General features: G+C 50.3%; 1 protein-coding gene across 1 annotated transcript; it reads right to left on the bottom strand.

Annotated features, from left to right (window-relative positions):
- Positions 1-7193: 7193 nt before the first annotated feature.
- On the bottom strand, positions 7194-22382 carry LOC130376138 (polyhomeotic-like protein 1). The gene is made up of 15 exons (XM_056583357.1): positions 22260-22382; positions 21673-21774; positions 20377-20442; positions 18017-18154; positions 14951-15112; positions 14709-14790; positions 14317-14354; positions 13417-14208; positions 13069-13204; positions 11080-11243; positions 10777-10870; positions 9483-9570; positions 9047-9227; positions 7944-8172; positions 7194-7622 (listed from the first exon to the last, which is right to left on the bottom strand). The coding sequence occupies exons 1-15, from the start codon at positions 22380-22382 to the stop codon at positions 7471-7473; spliced, it is 2547 nt and encodes an 848-aa protein (XP_056439332.1). The 3' UTR covers positions 7194-7470.
- Positions 22383-22500: the final 118 nt, after the last annotated feature.

Below are 22500 nucleotides of genomic sequence, written 5' to 3'. Positions count from 1 at the left end.
CATCTCCAGTAGTTATCAGAGCTTCGCGTTTCATCACGTTTTCTTACTCGTTAGATTCGTTCCCTGGGGCTGCGGTCCTGGGGCTGCGGTCCTGGGGCTGCGGTCCTGGGGTCTGCGGTCATGCGGTCCTGGGGCTCTGGTCCTAGGGCTCTGGTCCTGGGGCTCTGGTCCTGGGGCTGCGGTCCTGGGGCTCTGGTCATGCGGTCCTGGGGCTCTGGTCATGCGGTCCTGGGGCTCTGGTCATGCGGTCCTGGGGCTGCGGTCCTGGGGCTCTGGTCATGCGGTCCTGGGGCTGCGGTCCCGTGGTCTTGGGACTGCGGGCCTTTGGACCGCGGTCCTCCAGTACAGTGGTCAAGTGGAAGCACTCAGAAAAGAAAATGGCGGCGACAGTTAACTTTAGCGAAAAGATTTTGGACGGTACAAAGAAGGGGGGAGTTAATAATTCCAGAGACGATGGCCGCTGGAACCGGAACCAAAACACGTCCAGAGTCTGAGATAGCATCTCTGAAGTAATGTTCATCCTAACGGAAGATATATTGGCTATGGATAATGTGAAATAATATGATTGATATCTCACATTATGGTGAAACCACCCACCTAATTCACCACAGAATTGGTCGTCTTTATTCACCGGTCTGTTATTTTCCCGCCTCGCGCCCAACTGGTCCCGACTGGTTCCACCTCGATCCAACTGGTTCCACCTGGATCCAACTGGTCCAAACTGCTCCCGTCCTCGTGGAACAGCTTGCCTTTCACTAATACAATATGCTTATCATGAACATTCATTACAATAACATTTTAATTCAGGGCATTAAGCAGATGCTTTTCTCCAGGGCGACTTACAATAAGTCCATTTGTCAGAAGAAAGGGAAACAACAATATATCTCTGTCGGTACAGTAAGGATGTTCATAGAACCAAGTGCCAAGCACTATCTATCACTAGGTTAACCCATTCTCCGTATACTACAGAGATGGCTAGGGTAAGATGCTACAACATACTAAGGACTGTTTTTAAGTGCAAGGACGTACAACTTATAATAAGTGTGTTCATTAAGGGCCGGGACGTATAACAAACAATAACACTGCTGAGTTCATAAGTCGATGAGAAATTATGTCATGCTGTCATCACGTTATATTACCTTTCATAAAGGCCCACTGATATGCAATCCTACAGCAGAATCTGTATCAGCAGATCACAAATACACTTTAAGGGTTGATTTTAGACTGTGGAAGAGGGGTCACTGATAATAATAGTACTGAGACCAATACAAAACGAAATAACCGATAGTTTATTTTTCTGCTTCGTCATGTCGTCCCACCGGTTAAATAACTCCATTGTTTCCTTGAAGAGAGCGTCTGGGAGTTTGTAGGTCAGAGGGTTAGGGTTAGGTCAGAGGCTGTTGCTGAATGATCTCTAAATAGAACTCCTTGAGTATCTGTTTGCGGATTTGCATACGGCCGTGTGAAGGTGTGTCAAGTATAAGTATAGCTTGAAGGTGGAATGCGGTGGCATGCTGGCGGTACGTACAGCGGGTACAGCGGGAGACCTACCTCTGGTTCAGTGGCAGGCTGACAAGGTCAAAGATCACTGTCTGATGCACCCTGTTGACCCGAGTGCCCCCTCCTTCCCTCTCCCTACAGGATGACTTCTAACTCCACAGACGACAGATGTGTGTCAGGAGACAACTTATGTGGTGAGTCCGATGTGATCTTCCTCCTCCTCCTCCTCGTCTATCCTCCTCCTCGTCTATCCTCCTTCTCCTCCTCCTCTCTCTTTATCTACCCTCCTCCTCTCTCCTCGTTGTCTATCAACCTCCTCCTCCCCCCCTCCTCTCCTCCTCCTCCTCCCTCCTCCTCCTCCTCCTCCTCCTCCCTCCCCCCCTCCTCCTCCTCCTCCTCCTCCCTCCCCCCCCTCCTCCCCCTCCTCCTCCTGCTCCCCCCCTCCTCTCCTCCTCCTCCCTCTCCCGCTCCCCCTCCTCCCCCTGCTCTCCCCCTCCTCGCCCTCCTCTCCTCCTCCTCCCTCCTCCTCCCCCTCCCTCCCCCTCCTCCTCCTGCTCCCCCCCCCCCCCCCTCCTCCTCCTCCTCCTCCTCCTCCCCCTCCCTCCTCCCCCTCCTCCTCCCCCCCCTCCTCCTCCTGCTCCTCCTCCCTCCTCCTCCTCCCCCTCCCGCTCCCCCTCCTCTCGCTCCTCCTCCTCCTCCCGCTCCTCCTCCCTCCTCCCCCTCCTTCTCTCGCTCCTCCTCCCTCCTCCTCTCGCTCCTCCCTCCTCCTCCTCCTCCTCCTCCTCCTCCCACCCCTCCTCCTCCTCCTCCTCCTCTCTCCTCCTCCTCCTCCTCTCTCCTCCTCTGATTGGTGGACACCACTGGGCCGGAGGGACAGATCTCCTGAACACCTAATGGGCGTCTCCATGGGAACAAGTTCTGAGAGCAGACCCATCCGCGCTCTGAGGGTCGGGGAGGCGACCTCCTCCTCTGGATGACCATCGCTGCCGTGCACACACTGGACCTCCTTCCGGAGCCCTTACCGCTCTCCGTCTCCTCATCTTATCTTATCTGTGTCGTCACGGCTCCACGCCGTCTGACCCCCGCCGCGCCCTCGAGGAGGAGGGGGAGGGCCCCTGGTGACAGAAGGCCCTGGGTCTGGGCCCCTGGTGACAGAAGGGTCTGGGGCCCCTGGTGACAGAAGGGTCTGGGTCTGGGGCCCCTGGTGATGGAAGGGTCAGGGGCCCCTGGTGACAGAAGGCCCCTGGGTCTGGGCCCCTGGTGACAGAAGGCCCTGGGTCTGGGGCCCCTGGTGACAGAAGGCCCCTGGGTCTGGGCCCCTGGTGACAGAAGGCCCTGGGTCTGGGGCCCCTGGTGACAGAAGGCCCCTGGGTCTGGGGCCCCTGGTGACAGAAGGCCCCTGGGTCTGGGCCCCTGGTGACAGAAGGCCCTGGGTCAGGGGCCCCTGGTGACAGAAGGCCCTGGGTCTAGGCCCCAGGTGACAGAAGGCCCCTGGCCTCATGGCCTGCCTCTCTTAATAATGAACCCCTCACTTCCTGTCACCCCCCCCATCCCTCAGTGGTCCGGGTCTACGAACAGGAAGTGATCATCGTGCCTGTCCTGCTCCTATTGGCCTCCGCCGCCACCCTGCTGGCCGTCTGCCTGCTGCGGGGCTGCCCATCCCACCGGGGCCCCGCCCGCGGGGGCCCCCCGCAGCCGTCGCTCCGGAGGTCGCGGAGGCCGGACCGGGGGCGGGACTTGCGGGGCATTGACGGTGAGTGCCCACCGCTGATTGGTTGTTACCGCGGGGGCGACGCGCTCGTCAAAAGACCCCCGTGCCGAACCCGTGGTCTCGCGGCGCGACGCTACGAACGCCTCCGCTGGCCTCGGGGTCTCTAGTGGGACGCTGGAGGACGAGACGCTTACCTTCAGGGCGGAGAGCAGACGCTTTAACCAGAGACGCTCACAATGAGTCAGAGGAAGAGAAACAACCAGATAACGCTGTGGGTGCAGTGAGGATACATTAGCCTGGCTAACGCCAGACCTCTCCTCAATCAACATCGAGAAGAGGTCTGGGGAACCACACATTCATTTTCTCGTATTTGAGGCGTGGTTTACGATTGGCCGGAGCCGTTTATTTGGGCGCTACGAATGTCTATCATATGAGTCTGTACGTGGCTCATAGCCAATCGTATCAATTATACCGGATGACATGAATGAGGAAGAAGACGATGGTGTGTCGCATAGACTTCGTCATCGTCTTAGCTAGGTTCCCCGTATACAACACAGATAACTAGGTTAACCCATTCCCCGTATACAACACAGATAGCTATGATAACCCTTTCCCTGTATACAACACAGATAGCTAGGTTAACCCATTCCCCGTATACAACACAGATAGCTATGATAACCCTTTCCCTGTATACAACACAGATAGCTATGATAACCCTTTCCCTGTATACAACACAGATAGCTAGGTTAACCCATTCCCAGTATAAGACACAGATAGCTAGGTTAACCCATTCCCAGTATAAGACACAGATAGCTAGGTTAACCCATTCCCTGTATACAGATAGCTAGGATAACCCATTCCCCGTATACAGATAGCTAGGTTAACCCATTCCCTGTATACAGATAGCTAGGATAACCCATTCCCCGTATACAGATAGCTAGGTTAACCCATTCCCCGTATACAACCCAGATAGCTAGGTTAACCCATTCCCTGTATACAGATAGCTAGGTTAACCCATTCCCTGTATACAGATAGCTAGGTTAACCCATTCCCTGTATACAACACAGATAGCTATGATAACCCTTTCCCTGTATACAACACAGATAGCTAGGTTAACCCATTCCCCGTATACAACACAGATAGCTATGATAACCCTTTCCCTGTATACAACACAGATAGCTAGGTTAACCCATTCCCCGTATACAACACAGATAGCTATGATAACCCTTTCCCTGTATACAACACAGATAGCTATGATAACCCTTTCCCTGTATACAACACAGATAGCTAGGTTAACCCATTCCCAGTATAAGACACAGATAGCTAGGTTAACCCATTCCCAGTATAAGACACAGATAGCTAGGTTAACCCATTCCCTGTATACAGATAGCTAGGATAACCCATTCCCCGTATACAGATAGCTAGGTTAACCCATTCCCTGTATACAGATAGCTAGGATAACCCATTCCCCGTATACAGATAGCTAGGTTAACCCATTCCCCGTATACAACCCAGATAGCTAGGTTAACCCATTCCCTGTATACAGATAGCTAGGTTAACCCATTCCCTGTATACAGTTAGCTAGGTTAACCCATTCCCTGTATACAGTTAGCTAGGTTAACCCATTCCCCGTATACAGATAGCTAGGTTAACCCATTCCCTGTATACAGATAGCTAGGTTAACCCATTCCCTGTATACAGATAGCTAGGATAACCCATTCCCCGTATACAGATAGCTAGGATAACCCATTCCCCGTATACAGATAGCTAGGATAACCCATTCCCTGTATACAGATAGCTAGGTTAACCCATTCCCTGTATACAGATAGCTAGGTTAACCCATTCCCCGTATACAGATAGCTAGGTTAACCCATTCCCCGTATACAGATAGCTAGGTTAACCCATTCCCCGTATACAACCCAGATAGCTAGGTAAAGATGCTACACCATGCTAAGGACTAAGCACTTTTAAGCGCCAGGAGGTACAACGTACTATAAGTGTGTAAGAGGGACCTGGGGGCTTAAGGGGGGAGTCCAGGTGAACTGGGGAGTTAAGGGGGGATTCCAGTTGAACTGGGGGCTTAAGGGGGGAGTCCAGGTGAACTGGGGGCTTAAGGGGGGAGTCCAGGTGAACTCTGATCATGACATGGGCGAGTGGCCCCCCGCCCTGGGCTGACCTCTGACCTCTACCTGTCTGACCCCCAGCCCCCGAGGAACTCAACGTCATGGAGCACGAGGTGATCCAGGTGCCCCTCCACCCGGTCCAGCAGGCCCCGCCCCTCCGCCCCTCCGACCACGTCTACACCGTCATGTGATTGGATCGGGAGCTCGGAACGTTGCTGGACCCGCCGTACACCCGTGGCCTGCCATTGGACGAGAGCGGTTCAAACTTTGCTGTTCGTCAGTTGGTCCTTTGGACGAACGTCTGGAGCCGTCGCCATGACTACAGCGGCCATTTTAAAGACGTTTTGCGGCTTTGGAGACCAGTTGCTGTGCTGTACATTAAAGATATATATTATATATGATTATAAAAGATTAATATATGAAGTGCACACATCTACCGTTTGTAATGTATGTACATGTAGCCCAAAGAACTATTATTGTTTAACATTTTGTAATATGTATTGAATCTTATATATCAAAAGGGTTATAAGATAATTATATTCTAATATAATAACCTGCTGTAATCCTGATTGCTACCACTGGGGGTTTGATTCGATACGATTCAGTTTTCCCTTAACTCACCATCTCAGTTATGGGTTAGCTTAAGACAGTTTAGGGATAGTGTAAGACAATTTAGGGATTATGTAACAGTTTAGGGATTGTGTAAGACAGTTAAGGGATTGTGTAAGACAGTGGTCAACAGAAGGCTGTCAGTGTTCTGTATAGGTGTGTGTGTGAGGTGGATGGTTGATTTTTAACATAAAAAAGGTAAATCATTTCATAAACGCTTGCATAATTTTGCACAATTTAATTTGCCTTACATCTAGATGGTGCAATTTGAAGCATTTTTGGAAATAAATAAAATAAGATTGATTTAAAAAATCTCCAATAACTCACAAGAAAGACCACAACTGTTATAGAATTGTTATCAGTGTCGTTTATTTCATGACAATAATTTACGTATTTCTTCTAACCCTTCATTATCGATTCAAATCTCTCTCGTTTCATCCCAGCTTTGTGTTCTTCTGAAAACATTACGATTTTGTGGCGTTTGGAAAGGTTTCGAGCATTGAGGCGTTTCTGTTGATAACAAAACGTTTCATCGGACCGGGAGTTCACCCGGAGCTGCTACAAAGTGCTTCAAACCCTTTCGGACTTCCCTTAAGATTGGAAAACTACGTTGGGGTTAGTCATTTTCTGAAATTACTTTTGAATGAAATCACAGATATGATACACATGATGAGGCTTGAAATATCAAGAGGAACTTTAAATGTAAACACTAACATCGATTATTACCGTTTGGAAAAAAACAGTCAGCATTTGTAACCGCTCACTGCTAGCAAAGCTAGCTAACACTAGAAATGTATGGATAAATATATAAATACACAGTTCTATTCCACAGAGCTCTAGGGAAGACACAAACCCTTTCTTCGTTCTGGCTGTTTGTAGCCCACGCAGCCGCTGCCGCTGGGTGGATTCTCACAAAAGGCAACTAATGTTGACGTCAAGCATAACTCGTGAAAAAGTTCAGATATAAAATAGAAGCGATGAGATGAAAAGCAGTTTTCAAAAGAAGACGTTTCTTCGTCTGGAACAATAGAGGCTACTAAAGAAGGCCACCAAGTTGACAGATAGCATAAAAAAGTGATTTCTTTACAGCTTAAACAAGGCAGTGGGACAAGCAACGTGGATCCAAACATTACAACACAAAGGAGACCCCCCAAGATCGCCCATGGCGAGAGGCGGGTCTGAGCCCCTCCCCCTCCTCACGACCACCCGTAGCGCCCCCCCCCCCCCCCAAACGGCCCCACCCCCCAGGATTAGAGCTACAGACCGCAGGGGGACTTCCACAACAGGAAGTGAGGGACGTAACGGAGGGGAACCCTCCAGATCGTTTCCTACCAGGGGTAGGACCGCCGGAGGAGGAGGAGCGGGTTTTTTTGAAAGTATCCTACGTTTACTTAAAAGAAAGAAGGAAGCCATCTGCGTTTTACTCGCCGTGTGAATCAGGACGTGGCGCCGTCGTGCAGCCCACTTCCTGTGGACCGCAGCACAATGGGATTGGCCGAGGACCGGGGAGTCTGGACCAATCCGGTGTCAGTCTCTGAGAGTGTTAATGTGGGCGCAGATCTTGAGGGCGGGACCTAGCTTGATGTTCATGGTGGACATGAGGTGTTCCTCTCTGAGTAGCAGGAGCGCCTGTCCGTCAATCTCCTGGGACAGGAAGTGTGAGCTCAACTCCTCACAGCCTGACAGGAAGCACGAGAGGAAGAGGAGGAGGAGGAGGAGGAGGAGGAGGAGTAGAAGAGAACATAAGTCTACAATTCAATATTTTAATCAATAACCAGATAATTACACTGTTAAAAAGACCAAAGACTGAAGTATGAATATAATCCAATACACAGACTGCAATATTTAGGAGTGTGGTTGTAGTTTAGGAGTATAATCCTTTTTACATTCATTCATTTTATTAGTGTACAAATTAATACAAATCCTATTTATATTTAATCTGTTTCTAAAGGAAGGTGTTTTTATAAAGATGGATATGTTTGATATGAAGAGTTTCCGACCTTGCAGAGAGGAAATGAACTGAGACACTTCCTCCACACTCCAGTGGGCGGGGCTAGCAGGGCCGTCCAATGGGAGTGGAGGAGGGGGCGGGGCCTGTGTGCAGGAAGGAGAGTTGGCGGGAGATAGTGACATGGGCTCATCATGTTCATCTTCCTCATCTTCGTCCTCGTCATCTTCTTCCTCGTCGATGCTGGAACCGTCGTCTGATTGGCTAGACTCTGAGCGGCACTGGGGGGGGGGGGGGGGGGGGGGGGCGGAGGAAGATGACTTCATGAAACCCCCCCTACAGATTGCATACATAAGAATAAAGGTTCTCCTTCCTGTTTGAGCCGGTCTGCTCTGGTTCCCCCCTACAGCCCCGAGGGCCCCGAGGGGGACCCCATACAGCCCAGAGGGCCCCAAGGGGGACCCCTACAGCCCCGAGGGCCCCAAGGGGGACCCCTACAGCCCTGAGAGACCCCTACAGCCCCGAGGGCACCCAGGTGGACCGCTACAGCCCTGAGAGACCCCTACAGCCCTGAGAGACCCCTACAGCCCAGAGGGCCCCCAGGGGGACCCCTACAGCCCTGAGAGACCCCTGCAGCCCTGAGATACCCCTGCAGCCCGGAGGGCCCCCAGGGGGACCCCTACAGCCCTGAGTGACCCCTACAGCCCCGAGGGCCCCCAAGGGGGCCCCTACAGCCCTGAGAGACCCCTACAGCCCTGAGAGACCCCTACAGCCCCGAGGCCCCCCAGGGGGACCCCTACAGCCCTGAGGGCCCCCAGGGGGACCCCTACATCCCCGAGGGACCCCTACAGCCCCGAGGGCCACCAGGGGGACCCCTACATCCCCGAGGGCCCCCAGGGGGACCCCTACAGCCCTGAGGGCCTCCAGAGCCACCTGGAGAGGTAACCTCTGACCCCACATTGACCTATGTCTTCACCTGGACAGGTAACCTATGACCTCCCATTGACCTATGTCCTCACCTGGACAGGTAACCTCTGACCTCACATTGACCTATGTCCTCACCTGGACAGGTCACCTATGACCTCACATTGACCTATGTCCTCACCTGGACAGGTAACCTATGACCTCACATTGACCTGTGACCTATGACCTCACCTGGGCAGGTAGGGCGCGGCCAGCAATCCGTGCGCTGGCGATCTCCGAGCTGGTCCTGTGGGGGACCCGTCTCCTAGCAACCACTCCTTCCCCGTCCGAGTGGTGACCTTGGGGGTGATGATGGCGACCTTGACCCTGGCCTTGACCCTGGCTGTGTTTCAGGCGGAAGCTGACGTTGTACCTGAGGACGATCAAAACCGGTTGCTAGGCGACTAGGTGAAGAAATTAGTTGCATGAGGAGTTCTCTACAATTGCTAATTAATAAATGCATCATTTAGCAGATTACTGCGCGCTAATTAGTGGACTATTAAGATTATTCTTAAATGTAAATTGATCACAAATTGAAGATGTTCAATTAAAAACTGAAAGAATACAATATAGAGGTTGTAAGGGGCAAAGGTCGTGGGGGTCAAAGGTCGTGTGGGTAGGGGCTGACCTCTTGGCGCAGGACATGGAGCAGAAGCGGCGGGTTCCTCTGAACTGGCGGGCGGGGGCCAGACTGCCGCAGTACTCACACTTCAACACTAGGGGACGCCAGAGGGCAGAGGTAAACAGACAGCGTAACTTTACATTTACATTTTACATTCAGGGCGTTTTATCCAAAGCGACTTACAATAAGTCCATTTCTCAGGAGAAAGAAAAACAATATACCTCTGTTAGTACAGTAAAGATGTTCATAGAACCAAGTGTCAAGCACTAACTACCACTAGGTTAACCTATTCCCTAAACACAACAAAGATTGCTAGTAAAGATGCTACACCATGCTAAGTGCTGTTTCACGTTAACTTTACAGCTTCCTTCCAACACAGACCCGTCACGGTGCTTCACACAGACAGGAACGGAAAGGAAGCACTTTTCACAATAGATAGTAGAGAAGAGAAAAGTAGAATTTAGGATCATGTTTGTAATGACGCCGTTTAAAATAACGGCGTTGGGTAACGCTGTTATTTTTTCAGTAACAGGGTAATCAAACTAATTGCTGTTTCCATCGTTACAACGCTGTTACCGTTACTGTACGTTAAATGCTGTGCGTTACTATGAATTGATTGAATAAAACTGCTAGTGAGGAGACTGGCTGGGTTAACAACGAGATAAGCAATTATGATTGGCTAAGGCAGAGTCATGTTTCATGGTAGCCAATCGGAGCCAATGTTTCTGCACACAAGCCAGGACACGCGCGCCACACACACACGCACCACACACACACACACACACACACACACACACGCACCACACACACACACCAAACAGATTAAAAGAAGCAGCAGAAACGGCGAGTCCGGAGCATCCGATGAAAAGTTGGCATTTTGTGTAATATTCGGCAGTTGTTCCACAGCCTTTACAACCAAGCAAATTAAAATTCAGTTTGAAGTATATCAGGGCCTTAAATGGGCAGTTCAACCATTTAACACATTAAGGCTGACTGAAAACTGCTCAGAAAAATCCCAATTCTTTGACAGATAGCAACTTTCTTTTTTACAATAATGAAAATAGTTACTTTCCCTGGTAACTAGTTACTTTTATTATAGAGTAATTCAATTACTAACTCAGTTACCTTTTGGAACAAATAGTGAGTAACTATAACTAATTACTCTTTCAAGTAACGTTCCCAACACTGTTTGAGAGTAGAGTATAATTTAAGGAACTTTCCAGAGATGTACAACGTGTTCCGGTTTAAACTGGTTATCCTGGATTCTGTTATATCAAACTGGGGTTAAAGAGGGCGTCACCTGTTGCTGTGGTTACTGTGTCTGATTGGCTGTTGACGTCTGGAAAGTCACTGGTCAATCCCTCCCCCGCTGGTTCCTTCACTGGTCCACATACCTGTCAATCAAACACAACCAAAATATATTTTCAGATTTTGTGCGTTTGAGGCAACAGTACAGCTGTCCATTATTATCATTACTCTAAGTTTTATTCTTGAATTAGACGGAAGCAGCAGATTAACAATCTCTGTCGTTGTTTTATAAACGATAAAACAAACTATCAAAAAATACCTTAACAAATAAAGTGGACCAATCAGAGAGACTCACCGGGAATGGCTCCGCCCCTTCCTGTATGACGAAGCCCTCGATGAGGTGAGTAAGCACCTGGGGCTTCACCACAGCCTGGGGGGGCGGGGCCTTCTCCAGCTGGCCGACGCCCACCCGGGTGATGGACAGCGGCAGGGAGGGGGCGGGGGGATTCAAACCAGGGCCTAGTAGGGGAGAGGGGGAGAGAGATGGGGAGGAAGAGGAGACAATAAGAGGGAAGAGAAGGAGAAAGGGGGAGGAAGGAGAACAGAGAGGGGGGATGAGGGGAGGGGGGAGGAGAGAGAGGGGGGAGGAGGGGAGGGAGGAGGAGAGAGAGGGGGGGGAGGAGAACAGAGAGGGGGGATGAGGGGAGGGGGGAGGAGGGGAGGGAGGAGGAGAGAGAGGGGGGAGGAGAACAGAGAGGGGGGATGAGGGGAGGGGGGAGGAGAGGAGAGGGGGGAGGAGAGAGAGGGGGGGAGGAGGGGAGGGAGGAGGAGAGAGAGGGGGGAGGAGAACAGAGAGGGGGGATGAGGGGAGGGGGGAGGAGAGAGAGGGGGGAGGAGGGGAGGGAGGAGGAGAGAGAGGGGGGTGGAGGGGAGGGAGGAGGAGAGAGAGGGGGGATGAGAACAAAGAGGGGGGAGGGAGGAGGAGGGAGGAGAACAGAGAGGGGGGAGGAGGGGAGGGGGGAGGAGAGAGAGGGGGGAGGAGGGGAGGGAGGAGGAGAGAGAGGGGGGAGGAGAACAGAGAGGGGGGAGGGAGGAGGAGAGAGAGGGGGGAGGAGAACAGAGGGGGGAGGGAGGAGGATGAGAGAGGGGGGAGGAGAACAGAGAGGGGGGAGGGAGGAGGAGAGAGAGGGGGGAGGAGAACAGAGAGGGGGGAGGGAGGAGGAGAGAGGGGGGGGATGAGAACAGAGAGGGGGGAGGGAGGAGGAGGGAGGAGGAGGGAGGAGGGGGGAGGAGAACAGAGAGGGGGGAGGGAGGAGGAGAGAGAGGGGGGAGGAGAACAGAGAGGGGGGAGGGAGGAGGAGAGAGAGGGGGGAGGAGAACAGAGAGGGGGGAGGGAGGAGGAGAGAGAGGGGGGAGGAGAACAGAGAGGGGGGAGGGAGGGGGAGACAGAGGGGGGAGGAGAACAGAGAGGGGGGAGGGAGGAGGAGAGAGAGGGGGAGGAGAACAGAGAGGAGGAGAGAGAGGGGGAGGGAGGAGGAGAGAGAGGGGGGAGGAGGGGAGGGAGGAGGAGAGAGAGGGGGGAGGAGGACAGAGAGGGGGAGGAGGGGAGGGAGGAGGAGAGAGAGGGGGGAGGGAGGAGAACAAAGAGGGGGGAGGAGGGGAGGGAGGAGGAAAGAGAGGGGGGAGGAGAACAGAGAGGGGGGAGGGAGGAGGAGGGAGGAGGAGGGAGGAGGGGGGAGGAGAACAGAGAGGGGGGATGAGGGGAGGGAGGAGGAGAGAGAGGGGGGAGGAGAACAGAGAGGAGGAGAGAGAGGGGGAGGGAGGAGAACAGAGAGGAGGAGAGAGAGGGGGGAGGGAGGAGGAGAGAGAGGGGGGAGGAGGACAGAGAGGGGGGAGGAGGGGAGGGAGGAGGAGAGAGAGGGGGGAGGAGAACAGAGAGGGGGGAGGGAGGAGGAGAGAGAGGGGGGAGGAGGACAGAGAGGGGGGAGGAGGGGAGGGAGGAGGAGAGAGAGGGGGGAGGAGAACAGAGAGGGGGGAGGGAGGAGGAGAGAGAGAGGGGGAGGAGAACAGAGAGGGGGGAGGGAGGAGGAGAGAGAGGGGGGGGAGTAGGAGGAGGAGGAGGAGGAGGAGAGAGAGGGGGGAGGGAGGAGGAGGAGGAGGAGGAGGAGGAGAGAGAGGGGGGAGGGAGGAGGAGGAGAGGGTTCCGGTCGTTATCGGAGTGATGCAGTTGTTTTGGCTAAGGGACCCGTCATGTGACCACAGATCTCAACTGGATTATTGGTAATGACTAACAGATGATCGCTGAGGGTCACGGGAGGAAACGACCGCTGATCCATGGTTTTACCTGCTTCAACGGCAGCGGTCGAGAGCGCTGACGGAAGATCTCTGATTGGTTGGAGCCGCGCCGGGGCAGGGCCTTCCTCCCCATTGGCCGAGCTGGATTCAGACTTCCTCTTCAACGATCCAGTCGTCTGCCTCCCCTGGAAACAGTTCCCAAGTGCAGTTAGAACCGGACTGAACTCTGCTGCCCTCTAGCGGCCAGAAGAAGCCCAGTGCAGCTTTAAACCAGAGGTTGATCAAGCAAGGCCTTACTGTACATCTTTAGCTCTGCACCTTATTGTATCATAGATACTTACCATAATATATCATTTTACTCAAAGCCCAGGCTAGCTAACACGAGCTAGCTCTGTACCTGTGTGCCGTGACCTCCCGCCGCACTGCCATTGGCAGTCACCCCTGGCAACGCTCCCCTCTGGTCGCCGGGCGCCTGGGGAAGGGTCGCAGATGGACGCAGCTGCGAGGAGGACGACGGAGGAGGAAGAGCAGAGGAGGAGGAAGAGGAAGCGCCCACCGGCTGGGAGGAGGAGGAGGAGCCGGGGGTCAGGACTCCGTTCTGGCCCCGCCCCCCGCTCTGATTGGCCTGGGGGTGGACGTGAGTGACGCGGGCCAACGGCGCCACTTCCTGCGGTGACTGGAGTGCCTTAAGCCCCGCCCCTCGGCACGCCGTGACCCCGCCCTCACGCAAGGCGATGGCCGCCACCACGGTGAGCAGGGGCCCCCCCGCCACCCCCCGGCCCCCCGGCCCCCCCCCCCGGGCCTGGGCCAGCGAGCTGCCCAGCGAGCTCTGCCGGGCGCCCACGATCTGCACTGGGATGTGGGGCGGGGCCGCCGGGGGCGTGGCCAGGGAGGAGGGCGGGGCCGGGGCGGGGCGGATGGGCGGCGGCGTGCGTGAGGGCAGCTGGAGGGGGGGCCGGACCCCCTGCGGGCCCTTGGACTGGATGGGGAGGGGCTTCTCGGGGCCCAGGGAGGCCTTCTGCAGGGGCTGCACCACCAGGGTCTGGGCCCCCGTCCCCGGCTTCAGGGCCCCCGCCCCCGGCTTCAGGGTCGTCTGGTAACCGTGTGGGGGGGGCGGAGGCACCAGGAGGTGGGTTGCCGTGGCAGTGGCGGTCACCGTGGAGACGGAGCGCGGGCCGTGGAGGAGGAGCTGGGAGAGGGGGATTGAGGGGGAGGGGGGGGGGTGGGCCTTGAGGTGGGCGGGCTGGGGGTAGGAGGGGATCTTGATGTGGGGGAGGGGGGGAGGGAGGGGCTTGATGGGAGGCTGGGGGAGGGGCTGGGCCCCACCGTGAGGGACTGGGAGGGACACAAACAAAGCATCCGTTTAATAATGATAGCATTCATCACTGGTCTCCCTTTACTGGTCTCTACTGGTCTGTAGCCCTCTACTGGTCTCTACTGGGCTCTAGTCCCTCTACTGGTCTCTAGTCCCTCTACTGGTCCATACTGGTCTCTACTGGTCTCTAGTCCCTCTATTGGTCTCTAGTCCCTCTACTGGTCTCTACTGGTCTGTAGCCCTCTACTGGTCTGTCGCCCTCTACTGGTCTCTAGTCCCTCTACTGGTCCCTAGTCCCTCTACTGGTCTCTACTGGCCTGTAGTTCCTCTACTGGGCTCCCTCTTCTGGTCTCTAGTCCCTCTACTGGTCTCACCTGAGTCGATTTTCTCGAAGGTCTCGGCCTTCACCCCGGGACCCTTAGGGTCTGAGGGTCCTCTCAGAGCCAGGTTCTGGACCTGGGGCAGAGAGACCACAGAGTCACACACACACACACACACACACACACACACACACACACACACACACACACACACACACACACACACACACACACACACACACACACACACACACACACACACACACACACACACACACACACACACACACACACACCTGGTTGTTGTCTGATTGGATGCCAAAGGAGGAAGTGGCCATCACTTCCTTAATGGGTTGTTGCTGAGCCTGGGGTTGCTGGGTAACGGTTGCCACGGTTGCCGTGTTACCAGGCATGAAGATGAGCTGGGAGGAGATGGGCGCCCGGAGCGACCGGTTTACCTGATTGGACACACACCATGATGACATGATCACCATGACGACATCATCACCATGACGTCATCATCAAAGAGTTTAACACCATGACGTCATCATCAAAGAGTATAACACCATGACGTCATCATCACAGAGTTTAACACCATGACGTCATCATCAAAGAGTATAACACCATGATGTCATCATCACAGAGTTTAACACCATGACGTCATCATCAAAGAGTATAACACCATGACGTCATCATCAAAGAGTTTAACACCATGAGGTCATCCTCAAAGAGTATAACACCATGACGTCATCATCAAAGGGTTTAACACCATGACGTCATCATCAACGAGTATAACACCATGACGTCATCATCAAAGAGTATAACACCATGACGTCATCATCAAAGAGTATAACACCATGACGTCATCATCACAGAGTTTAACACCATGACGTCATCATCAAAGAGTATAACACCATGACGTCATCATCAAAGAGTTTAACACCATGACGTCATCATCAAAGAGTATAACACCATGACGTCATCATCAAAGAGTTTAACACCATGACGTCATCATCAAAGAGTATAACACCATGACGTCATCATCAAAGAGTATAACACCATGACGTCATCATCAAAGAGTATAACACCATGACGTCATCATCAAAGAGTATAACACCATGACGTCATTATCAAAGAGTATAACACCATGACGTCATCATCAGAGTTTAACACCATGACGTCATCAGCCAAGAGTTTAACACCATGACGTCATCATCAAAGAGTATAACACCATGACGTCATCATCAAAGATTTTAACAGCATGACGTCATCATCAAAGAGTTTAACACCATGACGTCATCATCAAGAGTTTAATATCAACTATGATGTCATGGTTTTAATTATGATTAATAGTAAAGAGTTTAATATCAATTATAACGTAATTTTATAATAGTTAATAATAATAAAGAGTTCAATATCAACAATAATTTCATGGTACTAATAATGATTAACAATAAAGCGTTTAATATCAACTATAATGTCATTGTATTAATATGATTAATAATAAAGAGTTTAATATCAACTATATTGTTATTTTATTAATAATAAAGAGATTAATAAACCATGACGTCATCATGGGATAGGGCTTTGACTTTTGCCCAAAAATCATATTCGAAGTTTGTTTGTTTATTAATATTAATAATCGAATATATTCAAATATTTATTAATATTATTTTGACCATTAAATGCCTTCAGTAATACCTGGGCTGAATCCGAATACTTAGTACATACTATTTCTGTTCAGTGTCTACTACTTGACCGTACTACACTTGACAGTGTAGTACGGTCTACAGCTATGCGTAGAACGCCTCTGAACGCTTCCGAACATCGCCGAAACTCCACCGGATGTTTGGAGATGACGTGTCTCCCCTCAGATGCCGGCAAAATTACCTTGATAAGTTACCTGTTTTCCGTCTTGTCATCGTTGCCATTAAATTAAAAATGTCTCTTTTTACTTAATTACTTACTTTACTTTTTCACTCTTTTTAATGTCTCGTTTTTCGCCGCTTTCTATGACGTCTTTCTAAGCCGCTGTTGGTGGTGTCGGGTCATTCATCTCTTTTTCGTTCGTTACCAGACTCTGGTAGTCTGGTAACGTAGTGACCTACCGTTGTATACTGTGGCGGTAGTACGTATTCGGAAACGTTTTCCGTACTACACAATGCACACTGAGAATTCGGACGCGCTATATTTGTGACGTACTACAAAATGCATACTATAAGTATGAGCATTCGGATTCAGCCCTGGATTAGGCTTTGCGAGGTTTGTTTACCGACGTTGCTATGGTTACCGGTCTTGCGTGTTCCAACGGTTTATTATGTTTCTAATAAATCGCTGTCTAATCAATACTTCATTCACTGCCTATTCCGTGGTCATTACAATATTACGAACAGACTGCGTCGGGTTCTCCGACGTCTCTCCCTCTTGGCCTGCCATAACAGGTTCGAATATTAAGGGCTGCCTAATATTCATTCGAATTTTGATTTATTTTTTGATATTCGAATTATATTCGAATCACGAAGTTCGAAGTCAAAGCCCTATCATGGGATCAACTATAATGTCATGGTATTAATAATGATTAATAATAATAGTTTAGTATAAACTACAATGTCATTAATGTATTCATAAGGACTAATAAAGGTTTGGTGTCCACTAGGATGTCATGAATGTATTCATAAGGACTAATAAAGGTTTGGTGTCCACTAGGATGTCATTAATGCATTCATAAGGATTAATAAAGGATTCATAAAGGATTCATAAGGACTAATAAAGCGTTTGGTATCAACTAGGATGTCATTAATGTATTCATAAGGACCAATAAAGGATTAATATAGGATTAATAAAGGATTAATAATGTATTCATAAGGACTAATAAAGGATTAATAATGTATTCATAAGGACTAATAAAGGATTAATAAAGGATTAATAATGTATTCATAAGGACTAATAAAGGATTAATAATGTATTCATAAGGACTAATAAAGGATTAATAATGTATTCATAAGGATTAATAAAGGATTAATAATGTATTCATAAGGACTAATTAAGGATTAATAATGTATTCATAAGGATTAATAAAGGATTAATAATGTATTCATAAGGACTAATTAAGGATTAATAATGTATTCATAAGGATTAATAAAGGATTAATAATGTATTCATAAGGACCAATAAAGGATTAATAAAGGATTAATAAAGGATTAATAATGTATTCATAAGGACTAATAAAGGATTAATAATGTATTCATAGGGACTAATAAAGGATTAATAAAGGATTAATAATGTATTCATAAGGACTAATAAAGGATTAATAAAGGATTAATAATGTATTCATAAGGACTAATAAAGGTTGGGTGTCTGACCCTCAGGTACATCTGGCCCTGCCTCCCGGCCGTCCCACTGAGCACCACCGATTGGCTGATGGTTGACGTGGCTGACGGGCCTTGACCAATAGGGCGTGAGCTGGTGATGGCCCCGCCCCCTGAAATGGGAACACTGGACTGGCGGGAGAGAGGAATCGGAAGGTTAGTGGGAACGGATCAACTGGGTCAGTTTTAACCACTACAGTCCACCAGAGTAACCAGTAACATAACCACTACAGTCCAGAGTAACCAGTAGCATAACCAGTAACATAACCACTACAGTCCAGAGTAACCAGTAACATAACCAGTAACATAACCACTACAGTCCAGAGTAACCAGTAACATAACCACTACAGTCCACCAGAGTAACCAGTAACATAACCACTACAGTCCAGATTAACCAGTAACATAACCACTACAGTCCAGAGTAACCAGTAGCATAACCAGTAACATAACCACTACAGTCCAGAGTATCCTGTAACATAACCAGTAACATAACCACTACAGTCCAGAGTAACCAGTAACATAAACACTACAGTCCAGAGTAACCAGTAGCATAACCAGTAACAAACACTACAGTCCAGAGTAACCAGTAACATAACCAGTAACATAACCACTACAGTCCAGAGTAACCAGTAGCATAACCAGTAACATAACCACTACAGTCCAGAGTAACCAGTAACATGACGGTAACAGTAGCACCAGTTAGAGGTCTTATAGCTGGTCAGTAGTGTAGTGTTGAAGTACTCCCAGCAGAGTTCCCGTTGTCCGGTAATTACCGGTCTTTGACCGGAAAAAAATGAGGAGGACCGAAAATTGTAAATGTCTCCGGTCAGAATGACCGATTGGAAATAAGGCCCCGTCCACACGGAGCCGAAACGGGCGAAAACGATCCGGTTTTGTTTTATGCTTAATGTTCAAGGCGCTGGTTCTCCACAGAAAAAAGTGGAGCGCATCGACCCTGCGCTCCTACAGCATGCGCGCTGTATACAAACATTCAGTCACGAGGAGATTCAACCATTGAGCAGAACAAAATTGAGCAGGTCCTCCGGTCCTCCGGTTTTCCCCAAAAAGGGTCCTATGTTCCCCTGTAGCCATACATACCGGGGAGCATAGGACCCTTTTTGGGAAAAGCGGGGAACATAGGACCCTTTTCCCAGTAAAGGGTCCTATGTTCCCCGCAATCTATGAATCTTTAAAAATATTTAAACTTTGACGCGGCATTCGCGTAATGACAGCCAATCGGCGTTCAACAGAGTGACATGTGTAACGTAACAGCCAATCAGCGTTCAACCGGCCAACTCAGTGCAGTGCAGTCCGGGGTGAACTGCAGCATGGAGGAGAAAGTGATTGTTGCCGTTTGCGACTCCCGGAGCTCTTTATATAATATAATTGTATAATAATATCACGGCCAAAAGCTCTGTGCGCCTCCGGATGGTCTCGTAGGGATTGGGCTTCTCGGGGTTTATTTACCGGCGTATGAATATACTGTTTCAGGTTCTCCGACGTCTCTCCCTCTTCCACAAAAGGTAAAGACATGCAATGGTAGTTATCTCGGCCGGAATTTGGCAGTAATGGTGGAAAAAGTAACAGACCGGGGAACATAGAACCCTTTTTAAAAAAAGGGTCCTATGTTCCCCGGTCACATACATATCGGGGAACATAGGACCCTTTTTGGGAAAAGCAGGGAACATAGGACCCTTTTTAAAAAAAGGGTCCTATGTTCCCCAGTCTCATACAAAGAGGGGAACATAGGACTCGGGGAACATAGACACGCTCCCTATAGACTACCGTAGGTTTATGAACTAAATGGCGGCAAGCTAGCGAAAGCTGGCGGCAAGCTTTGCGGAGCACTGGTATTTAACAACCATGGCGAATCAAAATATGATCACACACTTATTCTTCTTTATAAAGCCTGCCTATCCATTTTTTCAAGTGCGATAAACACGGACAATATCCGACTGTTTTTTTTCCCAATTTGACCGGTAAAATGAAACCTTCCCGGTCACATGACCGGCACCAATTACTTCTAGCGGAAACACTGACTCCCAGTATACTGACCGTGTAGAAGTACTCCCAGTATACTGACAGTGTAGAAGTACTCCCAGTATACTGACAGTGTAGAAGTACTCCCAGTATACTGACAGTGTAGAAGTACTCCCAGTATACTGACAGTGTAGAAGTACTCCCAGTATACTGACAGTGTAGAAGTACTCCCAGTATACTGACAGTGTAGAAGTACTCCCAGTATACTGACAGTGTAGAAGTACTCCCAGTATACTGACAGTGTAGAAGTACTAACAGTAGTGGATTAGACTGGATAGTAGAAGTGCTGCAAACAGTAATAAAAGCTAACTTACTGATGTGGTAGTGAGGGGGGAGGAGCTACTGGAAGGACTGGACTGACGACCAGCAGCTAGACCGGCCTGAGGAAGAGGAGGAGGAGGAAGAGGAAGAGGAAGAGGAAGAGGAAGAGGAGGAAATCAAACATGTTACAAACATCAAACAACAGAAAAAGCAAAGGGAACGACGGAAAAGCATGATAGCACACCTTTAAGGAGCAGGTAGGGGTTGGACAGTACAGTACAGGGGTTAGACAGTACAGTACAGGGGTTAGACAGTACCGTACAGGGGTTAGGCAGTACCGTACAGGGGTTAGACAGTACAGTACAGGGGTTAGACAGTACAGTACAGGGGTTGGACAGTACAGGGGTTGGACAGTACAGGGGTTAGACAGTACAGGGGTTAGACAGTACAGGGGTTAGACAGTACAGGGGTTAGACAGTACAGGGGTTAGACAGTACAGGGGTTAGACAGTACAGGGGTTAGACAGTACAGGGGTTAGACAGTACAGTACAGGGGTTGGACAGTACAGGGGTTGGACAGTACAGGGGTTAGACAGTACAGGGGTTAGACAGTACAGGGGTTAGACAGTTACAGGGGTTAGACAGTACAGGGGTTAGACAGTACAGGGGTTAGACAGTACAGGGGTTAGACAGTACAGGGGTTGGGCAGTACAGTACAGGGGTTAGACAGTACAGTACAGGGGTTGGGCAGTACAGGGGTTGGGCAGTACAGGGGTTAGACAGTACAGGGGTTGGGCAGTCCAGGGGTTGGGCAGTCCAGGGGTTGGGCAGTCCAGGGGTTGGGCAGTCCAGGGGTTGGGCAGTACTGTACAGGGGTTGGACAGCACAGGGGTTGGACAGTACAGTACAGGGGTTGGACAGTACAGGGGTTGGACAGTACAGGGGTTGGACAGTACAGTACAGGGGTTAGACAGTACAGTACAGGGGTTAGACAGTACAGTACAGGGGTTAGACAGTACAGTACAGGGGTTAGACAGTACAGGGGTTGGGCAGTACAGGGGTTGGGCAGTACAGGGGTTGGGCAGTACAGGGGTTGGACAGTACAGGGGTCGGACAGTACAGGGGTCGGACAGTACAGGGGTTGGACAGTACAGGGGTTGGACAGTACAGGGGTTAGACAGTACAGTACAGGGTTGTACAGTACAGGGGTTGGACAGTACAGTACAGGGGTTGGACAGTACAGGGGTTGGACAGTACAGGGGTTGGACAGTACAGGGGTTGGACAGTACAGTACAGGGGTTGGACAGTACAGTACAGGGGTTAGACAGTACAGGGGTTGGACAGTCCTACCTGCTGCAGGCTGTGGAGCTGGGCGTTGTTGATCTGCTGCTGCAGCATCAGCTGCTGGAAGTACTGGGCGGCGTTGGGCTGTCTCTGCAGGGCCTGCAGTGCCTGGAGCACACATTACACAGATACACATTATACACACGTCATATACATTACATATATTAGACATAATACATACGTCATATACATTACATATGTATTATACATATTATATACATTATACATACGTCATATACATTTGATATATTATACATATTATATACATTAGATATATATTATACATTAGATATATTATTAATTAAATATTATAATAGACACTATGACCTGTTTCGAACATTTATTTTAAAGTTACACATGCAGGTGAGTGATGTTTAGTGCTCCAGTGATCACGGATGAGTGACAGGCTGATGACACTGACGCTAGAATGCAAATACATCAACAATATATACGTCATTGTCACACACACACACACACACACACACACACACACACACACACACACACACACACACACACACACACACACACACACACACAACACCACACACACACACACACACACACACACACACACACACACACACACACACCTGTACGGCCTGTCTCTCGTACAGCGACATGGAGTTCATGGGTGAGGGTCTCGCGGCGGACCCGGACAGCGCGCCCCCAGCGGGGGGGGCGGGCTGCTGGCTGGGCTCCCCGTCCGTCTCCATCGCTGCTGCAGAGGGAACACACAACCTGTCAATCACCCACGACCTGTCGATCACTCACGCCTGACGGGGAACTCCACCTGCAGCAGGGTCCGTCCGGCGGAGCGCCGTCACACGTCGG

Source organism: Gadus chalcogrammus, chromosome 22 (assembly GCF_026213295.1).
Source record: "Gadus chalcogrammus isolate NIFS_2021 chromosome 22, NIFS_Gcha_1.0, whole genome shotgun sequence".
Lineage (NCBI taxonomy): Eukaryota > Metazoa > Chordata > Actinopteri > Gadiformes > Gadidae > Gadus > Gadus chalcogrammus.
Note: the sequence above shows the minus strand (reverse complement) of the source record. Positions and strands in the feature narration are given on the sequence as shown.

Bases quoted from the DNA above. Each gene is read 5' to 3' on its own strand.
- LOC130376138 (XM_056583357.1), bottom strand. From the start codon at position 22,382: ATGGAGACGGACGGGGAGCCCAGCCAGCAGCCCGCCCCCCCCGCTGGG. The intron at 14,209-14,316 runs ATCAAGCCCCTC...CCCCTCTCCCAG, and splicing joins AGCCCCTCCCCCAGCCTCCC to CTCCTCCTCCACGGCCCGCG. The intron at 10,871-11,079 runs GTGAGTCTCTCT...TTTGATTGACAG, and splicing joins AAGGGGCGGAGCCATTCCCG to GTATGTGGACCAGTGAAGGA.